The sequence below is a fragment of the Peromyscus maniculatus genome, chromosome 6, assembly GCF_049852395.1.
Source record: "Peromyscus maniculatus bairdii isolate BWxNUB_F1_BW_parent chromosome 6, HU_Pman_BW_mat_3.1, whole genome shotgun sequence".
Lineage (NCBI taxonomy): Eukaryota > Metazoa > Chordata > Mammalia > Rodentia > Cricetidae > Peromyscus > Peromyscus maniculatus.
Window position 1 is genome coordinate 56,020,364 of NC_134857.1, and position 19,844 is coordinate 56,040,207.

Below are 19,844 nucleotides of genomic sequence, written 5' to 3' on the forward strand. Positions count from 1 at the left end.
AGATACAGAATCTAAAAAGCAATTGTGGTTAGTATGATAGCTTCATGGAGGTTTAGTCATCCTCTGGATATTATCTTTTGCACTTAATAAGCATTGATTACAACATTGTTCATAATCCCCCAAAGCATAGTTGCTTCAGGCATTTCATTTTAGTATATAAAAGCTTGGGGAAGCAAGGAAATTCTAGGATATTGTACTTGTGTACTAATGTATCAACTTTTATATCTCCTCTAAAATTTAAAATGCAAGATTCTTTCAATATTTATGTATAAATAAATAAGGAAATATTTCCAATGCACCTAATATGAAAAAGAATTAAAACAAGGCTGCATCTTTCACTTCATGTGTAATAAACCATTATAAACTCACAGATGGTCCTGCCTCAACTTGATATGCCTGAATTTGTTGACTCCCAATGGGAGGTCTTACCCTCTCTTAGGAGCAGGTGAGTGGTAATGTCACGGGGAGATAGGGAGTAGTGGGAGGAGGGGAGAGAGGGGACCTGTGGTTGCTTTGAAAAATGAAAAAAAAAAACTTAAAAAAACAACAAAACACTGAAAGTTGGAATTTAAGTGTGTTTTTGAAGTTCTGGGCATTGTCTTTTCTTCATTGCATATCCTGGTTATAGTCTACTCATACAGAGGCTATTTGAGGGTTATTATTGCTGTGATGAACCAAAAACAATCTACAAAAGAAAGTGTTTATTTCACTTACACTCTACTGTTCAGCACTGAAGGAAGCAGGAGCTGATTGATGTAAGAGACCATGAATAAATGCTACTTAGACATTTGCTCCTTATGGCATGCTCAGCCTTCTGTCTTATAGAACCAGCTTAGAATGCCCCCACTCACAATAGGCTGGGCCTTCCTACTTCAATAATTGCAGTGGGATGTCTTTCTGTGTGCTGTGAATATGTGTTGCTCTGATTGGTTGATAAATAAAGCTGCAATGGCTTAGAAAAGCAGCTTAGAGGCAGGCAGGAAATCCAAGCAGACAGACAGGAAGGGAAAGGAGAGGCCGAGAGACCTCAGCCTGCATCCCAAGGAATAACATGCCAGCAGACCAGTAAAGCCACAGAACAAGTGGCAAAACATACATTAATAGAAATTGGTTAATTTAAGATATAAGAGCTAGCTAGCAAGAAGCTTGAGCCGTAGGCCATCCAGTTTTAAATTATATAAGCCTCTGTGTGTTTACTTGTCTGAGCAGCTGTGGGATGTGTAGGACACAGGAAAACTTCTGACTACAAATAACTAATTAAGAAAATGCCCTATAGACTTGCCTTACAGTCCAATTGTAATGGAGGTATTTGCTCAACTGAGGTTCGTTCCTCTCAAATGATTCTAGCTTGTGTCAAATTGACACAAAAACTAGCTGATACAGTTTGCATGAATATGTCATAAAGAAACCCATTATTTTATATGTGAACCAAAAATTCAAACTAAAAAAAATATGTGAAGAGATTTTTTTTAAGGAAAGAAAAAACATTGCAAACAAAAATCTATCCTTCCTATGAAGATCACTGTGATCATATATTCAACCTGTAAGTTATGGTTTCATGGTTTACATGGAAACATTTGCTCTCCCACCCTCTCAGTTCACAGTGCTGTTTTAGAGGCTGTGCAATTTGTGGAGGTTGAGGGCTCACTGGGAGAAGTAAATCTCCTGGATGCATACTGTGAGGTGTGTAGGCATTCTACTTCCTGTCCTATCTCTGCTATCTGTTCTACAGTGATGTAAGAAATAAGGAGCCCCACCGTCTGCGCCTCTGGCATTGAAGCCACCTGCTGCTGTACTCCCGTATCTTGATGGGCTGTATCATCTCCAACTGCGAGGCAAAATAAATTGTCCCTCCTTTAGGTGACTCTGCCAGAGATTTGGTCACACTGAAAAGAAATGTTCCTGATCTAATACATATAAAGAGTCACTTGCTTTCCTGCCACACAGACTCCCCAACTTGATATATTGCAACAATAGATCTAAAATAGAATTATTTTCTAACAACTGCTTCCTTTCAGGAAAAGAAAAGCTGAGACTTCAATGCTCCATTCAACTGATGATTTGAATTTACATAGAAAACCAAAGTAAACATCCCCCATGGTCAATCCATGCTTTATAAATATTAAATAACTCACCACTGACTGCCTAGTGTGTACACAAAGCTCCCTTGAGAAGCTGTAGCAAATTGCTCTTTATTATTTTTAAGCATCGCATTTGTGTTGCCAGGAGTGGAAAGAAATGAAGATTGCTTTATTTTGTTATATGAAGGTTTGAACAATGCCCGTACCTGGTTTTGTTGCATGTGAGTTCTGTTGTGTGTTTTCCTCCTGATGTCCAGCTCTCCACTGATTTAAGGCTTCCCGGAAGGACTGGGCAGATGCTTCTTCATCAAAAGTCGTTTCATACAAGGGATTGTATTTTGAATTTGCACCTTCTCCTCCTTCTGCTGTTCTAGTTTCTACCTAAGCAGTTAAAAATGTAGCAAAGAGTGTTTATTAAATTTCCTGTATCTTATAAGAAAGACATGAAAAGCAGAAATATTTAATTCAGAATAATATGATTTTGTGTAACACTCTTTAAAACCCCATTGGTAGTTATGAATTGTCTGCTCAGAAGTTAATAATGTAAGAGCCTATAAAGCTGATGACTTTCTCCATTTTGTCTCTCCCTGATCTTCCCTCTCTACAGCTATTCCAGCTATGTACACATTATCCATCCTTTCTCCTTCCCTGATCCTCTGCTCCTTATAACCTTCTCACATTAGAGGAGATTTTGTGTTTAGGAGGTAGGGTCTAATTCTCTACGTAGCCAAGACTGGTCTCAAATTTGAGATATCCCTACTGTGGTCTCCTAAGTTATGGGATTATACCAGTTAATATGAGTATAAATGTGTGTGTGTGTGTGTGTGTGTGTGTGTGTGTGTGTGTGTGTGTGTGATTTTATGTGTTTAAATATATACCCCTTGCTCTCAGTGTGTTCAAAACCTTTTGATTCTTTGAAATTCAAAGTTTCTCTTGGGACCTAAAAGTGGCTGAAATACTTTCTCCTTCCTTGCCCTGTACTGTCATCTCCTGTGTCATTCACCTATTCGAGTGACACTCACAATCTTGGAGAAGTGAGAAGCATCAGGTAAATTTCCTCTTCTGGGCCCTGTACAAGTTGTGATTCCTTCCCATAGCTTTACACAGCCACTTTCTTCAGGCTATTCATTTCTCAAGTACCACCTCCCTGGATAGTTCTCTCCTGGGGATGGTGAAGATTCCTTACTCCTCTGTACTCTCTTCATTTATTTTTTCTTTCCTATCACTTATTTTTTAGTCAGCTTATTGTACAAACACAATTATAATAAATTGGCTGGTTATATTGTTTTTTGTCTTTTCATTAAGTGCAAAATATAGCACATGGGTGAAACATAGTAAGTTCCCCTAACAAGCGAATAGAATGATAAATCAAATTCATCAATGTATAGGAAACAATGCAACCCAAAGTACTGAGTCTTTGAGAAAATAGATAACACTGATGAACTTTTAGCAAAATTAACCACAAGATAGAGAGAAGATTCAAATTAATAAAATTAGTGATGAAAAGGAAGACATAACAACTGATTTCTCTGAGGAAATCCAGAGATAAGGATGTACTTTAAAAACCTGTACTTCACCAAATTAGAAATTCTAAAAGAAATGATAATTTTATTGATATATATAACCTTACAATGTCAAATCAAGACCAAATAAGTGATTTAAACAGAACCAACCCACCCACAGTGAAATAGAAGAAATAACTAAAAGTTTCCCTAACCACAAGAAGCCCAGAGCCAAACAGATTCAGAATGGAGTTCTATCAGACTTTCAAAGCGCAATTAAAGCTAATACTCCTCAAATTATTTCACAACATAGAAACAAAGAGAAAACTGTCAAATACCTTTGATGAGGCCACAACTACTCTGATACCTGAACTATATAAAGACCCAACAAAGAAAGATAATCACAGATCAATTTCCCTTATGAACATAGATGCAAAAATTCTCAATAAAATACTTAAGAACTTAATGCAAGAACCCATAAAAAATCATCATTCACCATGATTAAGTAGGCTTCATTTCAGGGATGCAGGAATGGTTCAACCTATGTAAACTGATCAGTGTAATCCACTACATTAACGGACTGAAATATAAAGACCTGATCATCTCATTAGATTCAGAAAAACTGACAAAATCCTATACCCTTCATGATAATAAACTTGGAGAGACTAGGAATAAAAGCAACATACCTCAGCATAATAAAGGCAAATTACAGTAAATCAAAACCAACATCAACCTAAGCAGAGAAAACTTGAAGCATTTCCCCTAAAATCAGGATAAAGAAAGGTTGTCCACTCTCTCTATACCCACTCAGTATAGTACTTGAGCTCTTTTGGAAGTCACTCTGTAGACCAGGCTGACCTCAAACTCAGAGACTGCCTGCCTCGGCCTCTCCAGTGCTAGGATTAGAGGCCTGAACCCCTCCTGCCCAGTGTCATATGATTTTATAGATGAATGCTCCTAAAAATTGCCCCATGAAAATTCTACAACTGACAAGCACTTTTAGCAAAGTAGTTAGGTTTAAAAAAAAACATTGACACGTGAAAATCTATTGTTTCCAATATGCGAGTCACAAGCAGACTGAGAAAGAAATCATAGAAACAATACCACACAAAGAAAGAGAGAGAGGTGGGGAGGGAGAGAAGGAGGGAGGGGAGGAGGGAGAGAGGGAGGGAGGAAGAAAGAAAGGAAGGAAAATAACTGTCAGATTTTGGTATTCATCTCCCTTTATACACTGCTGAAATTGTCTAAGGCCTTTGTATTTTGAGCATGTGGAAATTCTAACGAATACAAAACTGTTATATTGTATTCTAGGTTTTATTTTAATGTTTTTATCCAACATTCATACAATTCCTGACATGGTCAAATAGTCAGAAGGTCATATTTTCAATTTTTTCATTTAAAAGAACAATTTTCAATGGACTGTAGGTAACCTTAAAATTATTTTTATAGTCTAAATATATCCAATTACTAAAAAAAATTTAAATACTAACAACATTGTAAAGTAATGTTCCCAAATGTGCATGCATCCCTGGTAAGGGGGGCATGAATCAGTCACCATATGTAGGACAGGAAACATCCTACTTTGTCCTCCTCCATTTACCTCAGAGCTGTTCTCCTGAAGAAGTAGGGCTTTGGGTTTCTTCTGACTTTTACTGGTTGCTTCTGGAGAAGTATTCCCTTCATTAGGTGGATTTACTTCCTTTATAAACTGATGAGCAACATCTAACACATTGGATAAGATTTGAGATTTTGCCTATTGAAAAAGGAAGAGTTCTGTCAAGAAGCTTAATACAGAAGCCTAAGTAGTTCACAAACAATCGATTAAGTTTTCAGTGTTGTATGACTCGTTAAATACAATTAAAAACAATAAAATTTAATTGTTATTTAAAATAAAAACTGCCAGTTTTTGTTTTTTATCATTTATTTGTGATCATAATTTAATCATATTTCCCCCTCCCCTTTCTCCCTTCAAACCTTCCCATAAACCCCTCCTTGCTCTCTTTCAAATACATGCCATTTTTTCATTTAATGTTGTCACATGAGTACAAGTATGTGCACATACATTTAATTTCCTAAATATACCCTGCTCAGTCTGCATAATGTTACTTGGATATATGTTTTCAGAGCTGACAATTTGGTATCAGAAAAACAATTGGTGTGCTCTTCCCTGGGGAAGCTGTTTTCTTCCTTAGTTGCCTGTACTTCTTTGTGCATTATTGAGGCCTAATGGGCTTGCACTTTGACATGTCTGTTGTTAATCTTTGTTCAGCTCATTTTTCGGCATTCATGTTTGTGAGACTTTATGGCTGTATCTTTTTAAATTACTAAGAAAAAAATAATCCCACAGCAAACTCTTGGTACCTCTGGCTCTTTCATTCTTTCTGCCCCCTCTTCCTCAAGTACGGAAATTGTCTTTACAGGTGTATTTATTGGGACTAAACTTCACATTTCTACATTTTGATTGGTTGTCGGTTTTTGTAATGGTCCCTGGCTGTTGCAAAGAGAAGTTTCCTTAATACGATGTGAAGTCTATGCTTACCTGTGGGTAACAGGTAGTGAACAAATATTTAAAATATAGTTAGAGAAATGCAGGCTTAGTAACATGGTGATTGTAGGCTCTCCTGCAAGATCCATAACTTCACCAGTCCTGAGAAGTTGGGTAGGATTATAGTACTAGGCACAATTTCCCTTTTGATTGGCAGGTCTTATGTCCAATTAGAGAGCTGCTGTTACTGCCAATATATGGGTGCCATTACAGCATTTTTAGTGTTATTGTGTCATGTTGGTAGTTGTTGGGGTTAGTGGACACCATAGGTTGGAAGAACTGTTGGTTGCTTCCCCTCCTTTGGAAGCTTGCATGGTTGCTTCTGCTATCAACCATCCTAACAGTGGCAGCCATCGACTGAAAGCAATATTTGGGACTCATGCTATTCTAAGAATCTTTAAAATAATATGTTATTTAGTCCTCAAGGAAACTCTAAAATGTAATCAGTTGTTTTTGTTTGTTTGTTTGTTTGTTTGTTTTCTGTTTCTGGGATAAAGCATCTCCAGATCAGAAAGATTAAATAACTAGCCTTTGGTCACATAGTCAGTGGGAAGCAGAGTGGGGAAATGTATAAATCTAAAGTTTCACAGTCTTTCCAATATGCTACCCTCAAATAGAATGCTGTGTTACTTTATATATTCCGTGGTAAAAAAAAAAAAAAAAAGAAAAAACTCTCTAAATATATCATATATATTAGGATCCTAGATGGGTTGTAATGAGTTTTCCTTTGTAACTAAACATCTTTAAGAAGCACATACTATCCAGAAGTAGACAACAGAAAGTGTTCTCTGTACTTCCCTAAATCTCCAAGTCATTCCTCATTCTATGCCTTCGCGCTTGGGGTGACCTACAGCGAATGTTTTGTTATTGTATCTTTATCTTCATCTTCTTGGCCTGCAAAAACCCTAGGTCTCCCTCTGAAACCATCCCCTCCTTTTCTACAGTGCCCTGACCCCTCCCTCTTCTATTTTATGACACCTGGAGCTCTTTACCATCACTTATTATATGGATTTCACATCATCATTTGGCTTGTGTCCATCCTGTCCATATTAAGAGGCTCATAAAAGGAAAAAGTGTGCCTTCTGAAACCTTGTACACCTATTAGAGTGTCCACTAAGTGGTGATTAGTAAAAAAAAAAAAGTATAAAGAGAGGCAAAAGAGCTACAGAAACTTTAAAAATGAATTAAAAAACAGTGTTAAAAATAACTTTGCTATGTCTTCTTAGGGCATGTCTCTGGATGGGGAAACTTGAGAAGGCTTATTTTCTGAGGGGTCTCCTACCTGCTCTGTCCCATGACTCTACAAAATTTGAACTAATTGGATCTCTATTTGAACTAATTTCCAAGAGAGAAACACAAGGTCTCCAAAGGATTTCTAAGATACTGAGCATCAGGAACACAAAAATATGGATCACACTTACCAGGAAATATCAAAACAAGAGGAAGGGTACCAGCAGGGTTCAGAAGTTACTGTTTTGTCCTCTGCTGGGGCAATATTCTACTTTAAAATATTCATCTAGTAAAAAATATTAAGTAGCTAAGATTATATTGAAACTCTTTAGTTATGACCTTTTGCAAATCTGTTAAGATACATTGCAGCCTGAACTGGTAATGAATTAGTGATTACCAAATCAAGTAGTGTTATTTCACAGTTAATTTAGTAGACTACACGTGAAAATATGACTATGTGCCTTGCACACATGTATTGCTACTTGCACTGTACACTGACCTTGGCAGCTGCCTCTCATTTCCCCAGTGAATACCCACATACATCTGTGCAGCTTTTGTTTTAAAAGATATTCAAGCCACTGGTAAAGATCAGCCTTAAAGAAACAATTTTAGTCCTTATTTTTATTCCAGAGAAAAATAGAACATAGCCTGATTTTAAATTGTCAAGAATAAAGGCCTGTGAATTTTGAAAGCACTTATATTATTTGGCTTTCATATAATATTTATAAAATATCAATGGTATAGTAAACGATTCAAATATGGAACCATTCAAAAGTATAGATAAATATTGCCAATAAATGTTACTCTTGTTCTAATATGAATCTGGCTACCAATGTTCCAATATCTTTTATAACATTCTTACATAGCATGTTAAATATCAATATATGGCAAAAAATATATTGAAGTTAGTTTACTATTAAAATGTGGTCTTCTTATATAGAAGATGTCAGATTGCATACAGAGATATCTACTAGGTCTCTGGGAAATGGACAGGGGAAAGTTGGAGAACAGTTCTTAGAAATAAACCTAGCCAATGTTTGTTGTTGTTGTTGTTGTTGTTGTTAAATGAAATACCTGTGTAATGGAAACTGTAAAATACTGAATAAAAAAACTAATGAAAAAAAATCTCCATTCTGGAACATGGAGAGACCTTCCATGCTCACAGACTGGCAGAATGAATATTGTGAAATTGCTATAAAACTATAAAAGCACTGCAGATTCAGAAAAATTCCTATAAAAACTCAAACGATAGTCTTCACATATAAAAAAAAATAACTTACTATCCATAGAGAAGCTCAAAATACCCAAGAAGCCAAGGTAATCCAAAGCAACAAAATGTTTGACTTCATGTCCCATTGTGAAGTCATTGTAGTAAAAACATCATGGTTCTGATGTGGGAAAAGATGCATAGATCATCAGGTAATTAATATAGAGGAGCCAAAAGTAAACCCATATAGCTTCAACCACCTGATCTTGGACAAAGATGGCAAAAACATACATCTGAGAAAACACAGCATGTCAACCAAATGTTTCTTTAAAAGAGAAAAAGAAAACAAAAAAAAATGATATCCACATCCAGAAGAATGAAGCTAGACATGTCCCTTTTTACAAAATGATGTGAATTAAATTTTTGAGAATTTTGTACAATTAATTTTCATCAGTTACCACCACCACCCCAATTCTCCTCATAAATTCTCCAAGATTCACAAATATTTTCTACCCACTCCTATTTCATGGGAGGAATAGGGGGGAGGAAGAAGCTAATGGAAAGGAGAATGTGAACAAGAAAGGGATGAAAATGGAAGTAGATGGAGTATGGCCAAATTTGTCTTGTGGATAAAAAGGTTACATATTCATAAAAGAATAAATCCACCAAGAGTTTATTTCAATTCTGAATATCTATACCACAAATACAAGGGCACGAACATTTGTAAAAGAAATACTACTAAAGCTTACATCACACATATCCAACCCCAGACATTAATAGTGGCAGATTTCAGTACCCAACTCTGACCAATGGACAGGTAGTCAACAGAGAAACTATACAGAGAAATAACTGAACAGATGTTATGATTTAAGTGGACATAACAGCTATCTACAGAACATTTTACCCAAACACCAAAGAATATACCTTCTTCACATCACCTCATGAAACCTTCTCCAAAATTGACCACATACTCCATTACAAAGAAAGTCTTAACACATAGGAAAAATATCAAAATAAACCCCTGTATCTTATCAGAGCATCATGGATTAAACTTGGAGTTCAACAAAAACAAAAACTACAGAAAGCCTACAAACTTGTGGAAACTAAACAACTTTCAACTAAATTACCACTGGGTCAAGGAAGAAATGAATAAGAAATTAAAGACTCCTAGAAAACAATGAAAATGAATTCACACCATACCCAAACTTATGGAACACAATGAAAGCATTGCTAAGAGGAAAGTTCATAGCACTAAGTGCCTGCATAAAGAACTTGGAGAAATCTCAGACTAGCAACTTAATAGCACACCTGAAATCTCTAGAAGAAAAGGAAGCAAACATACCTAGGAGGAGTAGACAGCAAGAAATCATCAAATTGAGGGATGAAATCAATAAAACAGAAACAAAGAGAACAATATAAAGAATCAATAAAACAAAAAGTTGATTCTTTGATAAAATCAACAAGATACAGACCCTTACTAAAAGGTGGAGAAAGAATATCTATATCAACAAAATCAGAAATAAAAAATAGGACATAGCAGCAGGCACTGAGAAAATCCAGACAATATTAGGTCAAACTTCAAAAAAATCAGGAAAAACAAACCATATAAAATATGTTGGGGTGCCTCTTATCAAACAAGTGAAAGACCTGTATGACAAAAACTTCAAGTCTTTTAAGAAAAACATGGAGAAGATATCAGAAGATGAAAAGATCTCCCATGCTCATGGATCAGTAGGATTAATATAGTACAAATGGCCATCTTGACAAAAGCAGTCTACAGATTCAATACAATCCCCATCAAAATTACAACACAATTTTTTACAGACCTTGAAAAAATACCCATCTTTATATGAAAAAACAAAAACAGGATAGCTAAAACAATCCTGTACAATAAAAGAACTTCTGGAGATATCACCATCCCTGACCTCAAACTCTACTATAGGACTATAGTAATAAAAACAGCATGGTATTGGCATAAAAAAAAAAGCATTCAGGTGGATCAATGGAATCAAATTGAAGACCCAGACATAAATCCACCCACCTATGCACACTTGATTTTTAACAAAGAAGCCAAAATACAATGGGAAAAGGAAAGCTTCTTCAAGAAAATGGTGCTGAAATAACTGGACATCAACATGTATAAGAATGCAAATAGATCTATATCTGTCACACTGCATAAATCTCAAGTCCAAGTGGATCAAAGACTTCAACATAAATCCAATTACACTGAGAAAGTGGGAAGTGGCCTTGAACGCATTGGCACAAGAGACAATTTCCTGAATATAACACCAGTAGCACAGGTACTGAGATCGACAATAGCAGGGACTTCATGAAACTGAAAAGCTTTGGTAAGACAAAGGACAGTGTCAATAGGACAAAACAGCAGTCAAAAGAATGGCAAAATATCTTCACCAACCCCACATTTGACATGGTGCTAATCTCCAAAATAACAAAGAACTCAAGAAGCTAAACTTCAAAAATCCATGTAATCCAATTTAAATATGGGATACAAATCTAAATCTAGAATTCTCAACAGAATAATCTCAAATGACAGAGAAACACTTAAAGAAATAGTAGTAAGACCAGGATCTGTCCCTGGTGCATGAGCTGGCTTTTTGGAACCTATTCCCTACGGATGGATACCTTGCTCAGTCTTGATACAGAGCAGTGGAGCTTAGTCCTGCCTCAACTTGATATACCATGCATTGTTGACTCCCGTGGGAGGCCTTATTCTTTCTGAGGAGTGGGGGGCCATGTAGAAAGGAGGTCAGCAGAGGGAACAGGAGGGTAGGGTGGGGGGGGCAACTGTGGTTGATATGTAAAATTAATTTAAAATTTTTAGAATTAAAAAAAAGAAATATCCAACATCCTTTACCATAAGGAAAATGAAAATAAAATAACACTGTGAATCCATCTCACACCTGTCAGAACAGCTAAGATCAAAAGCACTAATTAATCACAGTTTATGATGGATAGGATGTATAACAATTAGAACACTCCTCCATTTCTGATGGGAGTGCAAAGAGCCACTTTTTAAATCAATATGACAGTTTTTCAGAAAATTCAGAATCAAGCACCTTACCACTCTTGGGTGTATACCCAAAGGATACTCAGTCCTACCAGAAGGACACTTGCTCAACTAAGTTTGTAGCATCTTTATTGGTAATATCCAGAAACTGGAAACAACCAAATGTCCCCTAACCAAAGAATGAATAAAGAAAATATGGTACATTTACACAATGGAGTATTGTTCAGCTATTAAAAACAATGACATCAAAAAATTTGAAGGCAAATGGATGGAACTAGAAAAGAAAAATCATCCCGAGTGAGGTAACCCAAACCCAGAAATACAAACATGGTATGTACTCATTCATAAGTGGGTATTAGCTGTAAAGTAAAGGAAAACCACACTACAGTCCATAGATCCAAAGAGGCTAGATAACAAGGAGTGTTTAAAGTGTGATTCATGAATCTTCCCTGAAGAGGAAATTGAAGAGATTTTCTGGGTGGACTAGGGGCAGGTGAGGATTAGAACTTGAGGAATCAGCTTTGGAAGATGAATGGAGGGGAAATTCCTGAAAGAGATTACTGAAAGGGGCACGGGAGCATCTCAGGATCAGAAGAAACCTGATACAAAGGAAACTCCCATGAGCCTACAAGCATGATCCCAGCTAAGATTCCTAGCAATAACAGATATGTAGCCTGAACTGACCATCTCCTGTGATCAGATTGATGAATATCCCAATTGCCATCAGAAAGCCTTCATCCAGTAACTGATGGAAACAGATGCATAGACCTACAGTCAAACATTAGGCTGAGCTCAGATATCCTACAGAAGAGGGGGAGGAAGGATTGTATGAGCCAGAGGGACCAAGGAAACATCACAAGAAAACCCACAGATACAACTAACTGGGCTCATAGGAATTTACAAAGTTTGAGCTAACAACCAAGGAGCCTGCATGGAACCAACCTAGGCCATCTACATATATTTGAGTTTGTGCAGCTTGGTCTTCTTGTTGGGACTCCTAACAATGGGAGCAGAGGCTGTCCCTCAGGCCTCAGCTGCCTCTTGGGACCCTATTCCTCATACTAGGTTGCCATGCTCAGCCTTAATAGAAGGCGAAGATGCTTAGTCTTACCATAACTTGATATGCTATGTTTTGTTGATATCCATGAGAGGCCTGCCCTCTTCTAAACAGAAACAGAGAAGGAGTAGATTGTGTGTAGCAGGGAGAGCATAGGGGAGAGGAGGAGGGAATGGGAGAACAGGAGGGAGGGGAAACTGAGTTCAGAATATAAAATAAATAAATTAAAAATAAACTTAAAAACATCTAGTTGGAGAAGGTGATAAGGATTACTGAGAGACAAAGGTGACTTATTCATCACAGATCTCTGCTTAGCCACATCTCAGTGACAGTTGTCTAATCTCAGAAAAAAATTGAATAGTGAATTTTTGTTTTTAATTTATAGTAACCTACTTGCTTTTTGTATTTGACTAAGCATGCAAACATAAATTATCATCCCATCATATTAAGGTCTTAAAACATAAAAATTTTTCCTAGATGTAACTACAGTTAACATTTGGAAACATACCCCTGAAAAACTTTGTGTCTATTTAAAGGTACACATTTAAACTTATGATGCAAATCACATTATCTTTCATTCAATGATACAATAGCTATCATATTAGACACTAAACTGTCAATGAATGATAATATAAAGATGATTGTGTTTATAATGGATTAATATGTCCATTAGTCATAGTATTGTACTATCTATTAAGAAATTGTTTTCAAATTGAGAAACAACTCAAACATAATTTTCTTTTTAATCTTCCAAACATTAAATTTAAGTACAGCAGTGCTAACAGATAGAAATAAAATGAGACTGTGATTGCATACATTTACCTGTGCAACTATACTCCATGTTACGAATGTTTAAATTCAAATAAAAACAGCCTTTGAAGAACATAGTAAACATTATTTTTCACTAGAGCCAAAGAATATGATTTACTGCCAGCATTTTTATGTTCCCCCACATCCTTCACCCCATGGTGTGATGGTCAGATTTCATCTTGTAACTGTTCTAAATTCTCACCTCAACTTTTCTTTCCCTAAGAATGATATTATCTTTCAAATTACACTGAACGAGAATTCATCACTCTGACAATATAACATTAATCAAAGTGAAGAGAGCTGCTGATATTGTGTAGTATTTTGGAGTGGGTGGCAGGCATCTTGTAAAAGTTAAGGTCCAGGAGTAAAAGTTTTAGTTTAAGACACATGGCATGCTTGATAGCAGCCTCAATGCTGCAGAAATGTAACTTCCATTGTCAACTAAATCTCTCAGTGTTCAATAATAAATACTAATGATCACATTGACACAGCCATACTTCCTTAAGTTGAAGCTCAAAAAAGTTAACACACTGCTCACACTATCTTACTTTGCAAGTTTCTTGAAAACAGAAATGGGAATGCCTCCATTCATTATATTTTTGGTATGATTTGGTTCAGTGACAAGAGTGTCACTAATAATCAATTTGATGCTGGTCTTGAACTTGTGATCCTGGGGCCCCAGCCTCCCGAATATCACATGCCACCACATCCACACTAACTCTCCATCACAGTGTTAACTCTCTCTGGTTTTCCACTTGCAAAATTTTAGAAATTATTTATGGTAAATACAGTCTTCATTATACTTTGATCATTCTAAACTTGGCAGAAGAGTTCTGCTATAGATAGAGATAGAGAGATAAGGCAATACACACAGAGAGAGAACATATATTACAAAAAAGTTCCAAAGGATACTATAAATCCATTGATTTCAATAGTTAATACATAGTGATCACTTGAAGTTAGCATTAACTATATAATTTTTTCTGGAAGAACAAGTTGTATACTAAATTTATCCATCAATACAAATAATTGTGATAGTTTATGAACCTATCAATTAAAAGTAATATCTTAAAAATATTTTTAAAAATTAACTTAATTTTTTAAACTTATTTAAAAATACATACTTTTATATATTTTAACTAAATAAGTATGGAAAACATAAGCATTATCTCCAATTTTTCATTACTAAAATATACCTGTGTTCTTAGAGCAAACTAGTTTGTTCTTCCAATGAATTAGCCTTTATAAATCAATGTATTAGAAAATTTCCCCTAAAAGTAAGCTTTACCTTAACTAAATTCTTTATCAAAATTTAGGGAGGAGATCAATAAAGGATTGGCCAAAAGTTTCATCTCCTCTTTCTACTAAAAGTAAATGTCACGTTAAAACTAGAAAGAAAAGGCCAAAATTTCCGAACAGCAGACAATTCAAAACAAAAACAGAATTTGTATCAAAGTCCCCACATGTTCAGGTACAAATGTAGAGAATGCCAAATGTGTAGACTGAAACAAGTTGCAATGAAGTGAGCCACAGCAGAATCTGCACTTTGAGGGATCAAAAGGGATCTCAGCAGAGGAAGAGTGCTCTTATGCAAGCATGAAGACCTTAAAGTCAAGTCCTCAGAACCCATGGAAAAATTGTAGGTGTCCTTGTGGGCATGCGTGTAAACCTTGCCCTGCAGGACGGCAGTGACAGGAAGAGTAGTGATGGCTACTGCCCACCAGCCTAGTTCTGGGTTTGGTGAGATATCCTGAGAATGAGTCATAACAATGATAAAGCAGGACTCCAGCATCTTCCACTATCCTCTGCACATGAGAATGGACATAAGCATCCCCCACATAGTTGTGTGCATAGAACACACACACACCACACACACACACACACACACACACACACACACACATTATAAATTTAACTTTCATTATCAAATGAAAAACAGGGAGAAGACTGCCTTTGGAAGCTGTCTACTCATTGTATTCCTAAATGCATGTGGTAATTGCATAAAGCATGCAGCAGTCCAGTATGGAAAAACTTTCTACACTAACCACATACCAGATAGGAATCAAATCCTGGAAATATAAAAATATGTTTCTAGCAACATATACCTTTAGATGTCCCTTTCTTGTAAAGGGCTAGCTGGTTTCTATCAGGCTTTATTCATTTTTGATTTATGTATTACTATTATTTTCCTATATACTAAGAAGATGATCAAAATAATTAAGAGTCTGGTAATCTACCATACAACAGATAAATAATGCCAAATAAACCTAATCCATATTTGATATGCAATACTATCATAAAATAACAATACGTATGAAATAAAACACATCTCATCTAGTTAAAATATATTTTTAAAAAAAGACAAGATGACATGTAAATGTTGTTGCTCAAAATATATTGTATTACCAAAAAATGTAAGCATCCAGTCTCAGGTAAACACAAAGCATGATTTGTATCTAAATAATTGTACCTTTCAATTTTTATTGCATCAAGAATTTCTTCTTATGGAGCAATCTTTATGAGCCAGAGTAAGCAAAGAAAGCAACGCAAGGAATTCACACCTGCAATCTTGCTACCTATTTGCAGTTTTGATACCATATAATTATGCGTTATATTAATTATCTTAGCAAGTACTTACTGTTGTTTTCAGCTAATATTACATGTAAAATGAATGCATTCAGCTGAGTTAGCTGCTTTCAGTAATTACTCATATTTGAGCTACATGAAGAACAAACGATTTCATATTCAATTATTTGAATAACAGATTTTCAGACATAGCAGAATAAATTCACCAGCAAAGAGTGATCAAGAAATCTGTCATATTTGGGTTTTAAATATAGTATTGCTCTTGCATCACCACTGAGCAATTTTATTCTAGAAAAAGCAATGAGCATAAACTTATTCAACCAAAACAACTGTAAAGCTTGTCAAACTTCGTGAAACATCAGGAGACAACGTAGTTAGTGTTTGCATATTATAAAGGATCCTGAAATATCCAGCACTGTCATCAAATAAAAGTTTAGATATTTGGTTGGACATTGAAGAATCTCCAAATAATATTCTATTATCCAAAATTTTAAATAAGAGGCAAGTGTATATTGTTAAATATGTAATAAATCAAAATCTGAAATTTTCATTCACTATTTTAGAAAAGTCCTCCAAAATGTGTTCTTATATACTCATGGAAACAGCCCTCCGTACACAATGTTCTGTTACTACAGGCGCTTTCATGAACATCAAAACTGTCGGATCGTCTCATCTTTTAAAATATCTTTAATTACAGTTTTGTGCATTTGGGGGTTTTATCTACATATATGTCTGTGCAATAGCACGTGTGCCTGTTGCCATCAGAGCCAGAGGAAGGTGTCGTATTGCAATGAACTGAAGTTACAAGCAGTTATGAGCTGCCGTGTGGGTGCTGAGAATCAAACCTGAGTCCTCTGGAAGTGTAGCCAATATTGTTCCTAGCTGAGCCATCACTCCAGTGTCAAGACTTATTCATCTATGAACTCCATTGAACTCAACCTCTGATTTCCTTCTCCTTCCACTCACTAGCAATCATTATTGTATTCTAACTAGGTTTGGCTATTTGGGTTATCACATATTAGAAGAGTTGCACAATATTTTGCCTTCTCTGATGGCTGTGCTTGGTTGTCAGTTTGATTATACCTAGAATGAGCTGCGATCTAGAAATGGAGGGCACACCTGTAAAAGATGTTTTGCTCAGTTTGAAGTGGGTGAATCAACTTCTAGTCTGGACATTTGAGGTAAGAAAACACACACCTTTGATCAAGATCTTGAGGCAGGAGAACCTAGGCCTTTACATCTTTAGGCTGGATGACACGGGCCTTTAATTTAGGTTTTATTTTTTGGGAGGGTGCATATTTTTTATTCTCTTATACATGCATCTCAACCACAATTTCCTCTCCCTCCACTCCTCTCAGTCCCTCTCCTTCTTCTCTCCCAAGACCCACTCCTCCCTTGTTTCCCTTCAGAAAAGAAGCAGACCTCCCAGGGATATTAATCAAATATGGCATAACAAGTTACAATAACACTAGACACATGCCTTCATGTCAAGGCTGGACATGGTAACCCAGTAGGAGGAAAAGAGTCCCAAAAGCAGGCAAAAGAGTCAGAGACAACTCCTGATGCCCACTGATAGGAGTCCCATAAGAAAACCAAGCTATACAACCATAATATATGCAGAGGACCTACTTCAGATCCATACAGCCTCCCTGACTGTCTCTCCAGTCTCATTGTTTAGTTGACTTTAGTTGACTCATTGGCCATGTGCTTGTGGTGTCTGCACCCCTTTGGCTCCTACAATCCTTCCCTCTCCTCTTCCATGGGGTTCACTGAGCTCTACCTAATGTTTAGCTGTGAATCTCTGCATATGGTCCCATCGGTGGCAGGATAAAGCCTCTCTGATGAAAATTTGGCTATACTGAAGTCTGTAAGTAGAGCAGAATATCAGTAGAAATCATTTCGTTGATTTTTTTTTTGGTGTATTTATGTGAGATCAGTTATGTTTTTGTTCTATCCTTGGTCACTAGGCTATCTATCCTCTGGTTTTTGGCCATTTAGGCAGTGTTAGGTGTGAGTGTCCTCTCATGGGCATCACTTTAATTATGAAAATAAACATATCTATATTTTTTGCAAAAATGCCCTGATTCTCTTGATTTGTGTGCATTGCGGGGAGGACATTTATCATGGAACTAAAGAAAAATGTTAGCGAATAAATGCATAGAAGGTATATTAGTCAGGGCTCTCTAGAGTCACAGTACTTATGAAATGGATCTCTCTCTCTCTCTCTCTCTCTCTCTCTCTCTCTCTCTCTCTCTCTCTCTCTGTGTGTGTGTGTGTGTGTGTGTGTGTGTGTGTGTGTGTGTAATTATTGGAATGACCTAAAGGCTGCAGTCCAATTATTACAACATTGGATAACTATGAATGGAAAGTCAAGGAGTCTAGTAGTCCCACAAGACTGAGTGTCTCAGTTGGTCTTTTGTATATGCTGAGACCTAGAAGAACTAGGTTCCAATGCCAGTGAATGTATGAATGTGCTAGCAAGCTGAGGGCAAGCAGGCAAAGAGCAAAAGCTTCCTTTTTCTATTTCTTTACATAGACTTCCAGCAGAAGGTATGGACCTGATTAAAGGTATGTCTTGCCACCTCAAGATTTGGATTAAAGGCATGTGTCTTCCTGCCTCAAGATCCTAGTGCAATGAAAACTCCCTGGAATCTACAAGGGTGACCCTAGTGAAAACTACTAGTAATGGGGTATTTGGAACTTGAACTTGCCATTTTCTGTAACTAGGCAAGGCTTCTAGTGGTGGAACTGGGATATTAACCCAGCCACAAAACCTTTGACCTACAATTTGTCCTATCTGCAAGATATGCTAGGGTAGTGTTGGCACAGAACTCATGGGAGTGGCTAATCAGTGGCTGGTCCAACTTGATGCCCATGCCATGTCAAAATCTATCAAATTTTATACATTAAATATATGAAGATTTTGTATTAAAATTATACATCAAGAAAGCTATGAAAAAATATTACTAAACATAAAGATAATTTTAAATAATTCTTCGAACTCATAATTAATGTTACTCTGTGTTATAAGCTTTGAAGGTAAATTACATAAGGAGAAGGTTGAAATTCTAGAAATACTTGATATGAGCTAATAAAAATGCACATAGCACATTCTACAAGTAGAAAAATGTTTATACTATCATTTAGTTTTATTTTCTCCATAGCATTGCAAGTTTCTGAGCTTCCATATATGATTTTATCTGAAGGACTCTCTTAGCAAGTCAGGCAGTGGTAGTGCGTGTCTTTAATCCCAGCACTTAGCGGGCAGAGGCAGGCAGATCTCTGAGTTCAAGGCCAGCCTACTCTACAGAGTGAGTTCCGTGACAGCCAAGGCTACCCAGAGAATCCCCTTCATGAAAAAAAGCTGAACAAACAAAAAACCCTCTCAGCACAAGTATGAAAGAATGCCCTCTTGTGAAATTAGCTCAGGGCTTCTCTACATTAAACTCGTTCATTGCATGGATCCTCTATCCTACATTGATTGCTCTGCCATTCTTTTCATAATATACTCCCTAAGCTGCCCATGTTCTTGTTCTTGAGTAACTGAAGCCCTGCTCTCCTTTCTCTTCCTCCTACATTTCCAGTTGTCTCTGTTTATCTTTCTAGAGCTTTCCTTCATATGAGCAATTGAAGTCGTCTCAGATTTGATCTGAGTAGATGATTCAGTGGGTAAAGTTGAATGGATGAGGGTCAAAGTGCAGATTCCCAGGACCCATGAGAACAGCCATGTACAGTGGTGTGCCACTGCAATTCCACCTCCAGGGAAGCAAACAGAAGGATCCCTGAAAGCTCCTGAGC

General features: G+C 36.6%; 1 protein-coding gene across 29 annotated transcripts in view; it reads right to left on the minus strand.

The window, feature by feature from the left end:
* The window catches only part of Zbbx (zinc finger B-box domain containing), a 102,193-nt gene that overhangs the window by 49,043 nt on the left and 33,306 nt on the right, over positions 1-19,844 (minus strand). For all 29 annotated transcript variants that reach the window (XM_076574253.1, XM_076574248.1, XM_076574250.1 and 26 more), the window contains 2 exons: positions 5,184-5,336; positions 2,288-2,462 (listed from right to left, as the gene is read on the minus strand). In XM_076574253.1, the coding sequence (XP_076430368.1) occupies positions 2,288-2,462; positions 5,184-5,336 (328 nt within the window). The remainder of the gene's footprint in view (positions 1-2,287; positions 2,463-5,183; positions 5,337-19,844) is intronic.